The sequence below is a fragment of the Penaeus chinensis genome, chromosome 27, assembly GCF_019202785.1.
Source record: "Penaeus chinensis breed Huanghai No. 1 chromosome 27, ASM1920278v2, whole genome shotgun sequence".
In the NCBI taxonomy this organism is placed as follows: Eukaryota; Metazoa; Arthropoda; class Malacostraca; order Decapoda; family Penaeidae; genus Penaeus; species Penaeus chinensis.
The window spans coordinates 12,307,680-12,312,679 of NC_061845.1; the positions used below are offsets into that span (position 1 = coordinate 12,307,680).

The following is a 5,000-nucleotide window of genomic DNA, read 5'->3' on the forward strand; positions in this document are numbered from 1 at the left end:
TGAATATGAAACTTGTGAGGGTGAAGATATATAAAGAAATGAATGAAGTGAACGAATATAATGATGGTAATGGAGGTGAACGCAATAGCACAGTCATCACAAAGCAAAGAGCTTGCGACGCCGGCAGGGAAGCACCAGCAGGGGCGGCTACAGGCCGATGGACCAGCTCCTGGAGGCGGTGTCGGCGGCCCGGCTGAAGGACCAGGTCCTGGCCAGGCTCTTGCTGACGGGCTCTGCCTTGGAGGGCTTCGGCAGATGGATGTGCGTGGGCGCTGTGCCGAGGCGGTAGTAGTGGTGGCTGAGGCGGTCCTCGAGCACGCGGACCAGGCGGTAGCCTTGGCCGGCGTCGCCCAGCTGGGCCCCCACGGCGGACGTGACTACCTCCTCCAGGTCCTTGTAGAAGCCGCCGGCGTTGCGGTGGTAGTGGCCACAGAAGATGTACCTGACGCCGGCAGCGTGGAACTTCTCCAGCATGGCGGTCCGGAGGCCGATCTCCATGTTGAAGTACTCCTTCTCCTCCTCGGGGGAGCGCAGGAACAACGGGATGTGCTGGAACACCACGGCGTGCTGGGGCTTCTCTCGCCTCACCACCTCCAGCTGCTCCTCGAGCCACCGCTCCTGCTCGGCCGCCAGCGCCTCCGCCTGCGACGCGTCCTCGTAGTACTGGGAGTTGAGGACGATGAAGAACACGCCTCCGCACCAGAAGCTGAAGTAGTCGTCGCCGAAAGAGGTCTTCCACTGGGCTACGGTGGAGGGCGTGGGGGTGTTGCCGACGTCGTGGTTGCCGCACACGCACACCAGGGGGATGTCCAGCCCGGCGAAGACGCGCTTGAAGTCAACCTCCTGGCGGCGGCGCGCCTCGGGCTCGCTGTCCGGCATGGCGTCCAGGATGTCGCCACACACCACCAGGAACTTGGGCTTGGGCCACATGGCGTTCACGTCGGCGATCATCTGGCGGCACCAGGCCATCTCTTGCTCCCAGCCGTAGTTGCTGCTCTTGCCTTCCACGTACTTCTCCTGCATCCCGAACTGCGTGTCGGCGGCCTGGATGAAGAAGAACGGCTCCTTCCACTCCTTCTGAGAGTCGCTGTAGTACGGCAGGAATTTCCGGTCCTTAGCAAGGACCGCGAAGTTTTCCTCGACCATCTTCTTAGCTTGGATTGTTTCTCTTCTTTCTTCACCTCCTCTCTCTTGTGCTGTGCCGGTTGTGCTGCTGCTGACAAAGGCCTTCGAGTTTGTACTCTGGTGATGCTTGATGTGGACGGGTAGTTGTTGCTTTTGCAGGTTGCTGATGTAGGTAGATGCAATGTTGACGATGAAGTTGTGACTAGCAAAGACTGGTATCACTGCTTTCGGTTCTACTTACAAAAAAAGTAAACAAAAGCTTGGAAGCTGAAGCTACTTGTAGATGATGTTTAGCAACTTCTTGTACTTTCTTTAGGCTGCTGCGGGGGCGTATTGCTATGAACTAAGGAAGTTCTGACCCGCAAGAAGCCGACGATTAGATGTTTGGAGAGCCATATCTACGTAAAGTTTTAGAGATGGTTGGATGGCCACACCGAGGTACCTTGCCTAGTGTGGATGGATGGGAATTCCGCAATGCTGCGCTGCGGAGACGCCGGCTCTATATATGTGTGGGGGGGCGTGGCGCACACCGGCCCAACCCTCCGCTCGACCAATCGCAGCAAAGATTTCAAGATGACGTCACAACCAGCGTGCCGGGGAATTTCATTCACTTGCCTCGTGATCGTCGACGATTGTGGAAGATGAAGAACTTTCCCCGTAGGCTTTTGCGTGCGATCGCTGTTCACAACCTTTCTTTATATAATGATCGTTAATCTTTCGAAAGTATGGTATATTTTGCACATACGATATTCTTTTTAGAAGTTACAGTGAAAACTGAATATCAGCAAACAAAGGGAGGGTTTTCGCAGTGTACGATAATACACTAAAATTCCCGATATGATGCAATCTTATGACGTCACACGGACCGGCCCTCCGGTGAACTGCATACGTCAGATCCGGTACTTTGTAACGGAGACGACGATAAGAGGTCCGAAGTAGAGTGAATTAGGAAATTAGATGTTTTTTGCTATTCCGCAGCAAGATAGTTTTCCTAGTCCTGTCAACGGTTAGCGGTGAGTCACAGACTGATTGAGTTGTTTTTTTGTCGCTGGTATTCAAACTATGAAAAAAAGGTTAGATACCTGGTTATTTTTTATTATCCTTTTTGTTATTAGGGGCCTTGTTATTTTCAGAATGAAAAAAAAAAAAAAAATACGCTCCGGAGAGAAGAAAGAAAGTGCTAGAGACTGAGTGAGAGTGCAGGGAGTATGCTACTGCTCACGCTGGCACTCTTTCGAGGCACTGTGGCCTTCCTCTGTGTCCTACGCTTGGCAGGAACGAGGACTCTTCGAATAACTGTAGAATCGCTACAATGAGCGTCTTTTTCCGCTCAACTGGGAAAATTGCTATGTAGCGGTCTTATTAAGCGCTTCTCTTGGCACTTTCCTCTCACTTTTCCTCTCGCAAGCTTATATTTTCTCTTTCTCGGCCTTCACGTAAATCTACGGGTCTTAAAGGGAGGCCGCCTCAATTGTATCCTTTTGAGCGCTTTTCCCCACAATCGAACCCTACTCAATCTTCTCACGGCGAATGGGTAAACAATAGGATCCTCTTCTCGGATTCTATTGTTGAGACAAGTTCTTCGCCGTCCACAGGGTCCGATGGGCGAATTACCGCCAGTTATGTGACGAAGGGAAGGCGGTCGGTTGCGTCAGCTCTCTCGGGCACACTTGTACACCTGTTCACAAACCCCGGTCGTATTTTGGATGGGAACACTTGCTTGTACGACCACCAAGTATGAACCACAGGATCAGAGATGAAAAGGGGTCGAAACGAAGGCGAGGGGAATAAACAAAATATACGTGACACTACGCAATGCAAGCGAAAAGTCGACGTATAAACTACCAATCCCCTTAAATGCGCACGCGAAGACCCAGGCTTGCGCGAACGGCCGCTGGACTCACGCGGGAGAGCTTAGCACCGACAACTAAATGATTTCTGAGACCGACACAGCCTATATACCTGACGAATAGTGTATAAAAAAAATCTTGCGGGGGTTTAGCAATCGTTTCGACAAGGACGAATGAAAAGAGTCTTCCGGTGTGTTCGAGACTAAGGAACATGACCAATTCTCGCGGGGGAGAGAGAGAGAGAAGGCGGTGGCCGTAAGGGCGAGAGGAGGCTAACAGTAACATAGGAATTTCGACCTGAAGATATGGATGAAGAAGGGGAAAAAATCACGATCGGAAGGGATTTTTTGTTTGTCTTGTAGATCAACGAATACGGAAATCGGAATTTATTTATTTATTTTGAACTAATGCTTATATTCTATAATGATTATCATTATCCAGTTTTACATATATTCTCCTTTCTATATATTTTTTGTTTCCGTCTTTTCAACTGTCTGTTTTTTTTCCATGTAAGACTAACATATACCCATATCCCCTTCCTGTTCCCTTTTAGATTTCCTGCAAAACATTGAAGAACGACACATACACACACAGACAAAGTTATACACACATGTATATGAATTTAGATTTATATATTTATATATATATATATATATATATATATATATATGAAGAGAGAGAGAGAGAGAGAGAGAGAGAGAGAGAGAGAGAGAGAGAGAGAGAGAGAGAGAGAGAGAGAGAGAGAGAGAGAGAGAGAGAGAGAAAGACGGAAATAAGAATATATGTATGCATACATATTTCTATTTCCTCTACAGCCACACATATATACCATATATACAGATATAGATAGGTACGTAGATAGATAGATGGATAGATAGACAGGTAGACATACATACATACAGATAGATAGATAGATTTACAGCTATCATATATGTAGATAGATATAGATATATATAGATAGAAGGAGATAGAGACAGACAGATAGATGGAGAGAGATTATATACTTAATTCTTCGATTCCTCCCAAACACCACACCTATTTAAGCACCAGGACGAAGAACCGAGCCTGACAGAGACACTGCAAGGTCGAATTTCCCTCACCGTAGCCCTCACAAAAAGCGCCATCTAGTGAGAGAAAGAGTTACGCCAGCGCGCGCGCGAGTTCCGTTTCGCAAGCCCTACGCCGCCGTCGGGAGAGTGTGCGGAAGTTCAAGGTAAACACGCAAGATTTCGAAACACTCTTCGAATCCTCATCCTCGAACGACTGAGTAGAAATCGCGTTACATATGATTTACAGTGATGTATGACCTCGTACATATAATAATACTGAATCATACATTGCTGCATTACCCATATCTTTTATCAATCATTTAGTTAACTCATCATTCTTTAGATCGTCGTCTGGAAACCGAATCATCTGGATCAGCGTTTCGCAACGTGTGCGAACGGGAAGTACTGGAGAGGCATCTAGGAAGTGCGATGCGGTGGAATCCATTCGGAATTTAAGGAGGTATTTAGGGTTTTTGTCTCTCATAAAAATGCAAATTTTCTGTTTTTTTTTTTTTTTTTTTTTTTTTTTTTTTTTTTTGTAGACGGGTACTTAGGTGTCTGTCTGTAAGTCTGTCTCTGTTTAAGTCTCTGTTGCTGTCTGTTGTATGTATTTCTGTAGATACCAGTGTCTGTCTCTGCCTTTGTCTCATTCTGGCTGTCTATCTGGCTGTCTCTCTGGCACTGTCTGTCACTTTCTCTCTCTCTCTGTCTCTATCGAGCTCTGTCTCTCCCTTTATCTCTGTCTTGTATTTATATTTGAATTTGCCTGTCTCTGTCGCTATCCCCCCCCCCTCTCTCTCTCTCTCTCTCTCTCTCTCTCTCTCTCTCTCTCTCTCTCTCTCTCTCTCTCTCTCTCTCTCTCTCTCTCTCTCTCTCTCTCTCAAGAACACACCCACACACAATCTTCAGTGTTTAGCAGGATATCCAAAAGGGAACAGGAAGGAGCTATGGGTACGTGTTACAGTTTTTAGTGGAA

The 5,000-nt window shown here is 47.5% G+C and overlaps 1 protein-coding gene across 1 annotated transcript in view; it reads right to left on the reverse strand.

Annotated features, from left to right (window-relative positions):
* Positions 1-1,744, reverse strand: part of LOC125039531 (serine/threonine-protein phosphatase CPPED1-like) — a 1,971-nt gene extending 227 nt beyond the window's left edge. Inside the window, exon 1 of the mRNA XM_047633562.1 lies at positions 1-1,744. This exon is cut by the window's left edge and continues 227 nt beyond it. Coding sequence (XP_047489518.1) covers positions 148-1,146 — 999 coding nt within the window. The 5' untranslated portion in view covers positions 1,147-1,744 and the 3' untranslated portion in view covers positions 1-147.
* Between the last annotated feature and the right edge of the window lie 3,256 nt (positions 1,745-5,000).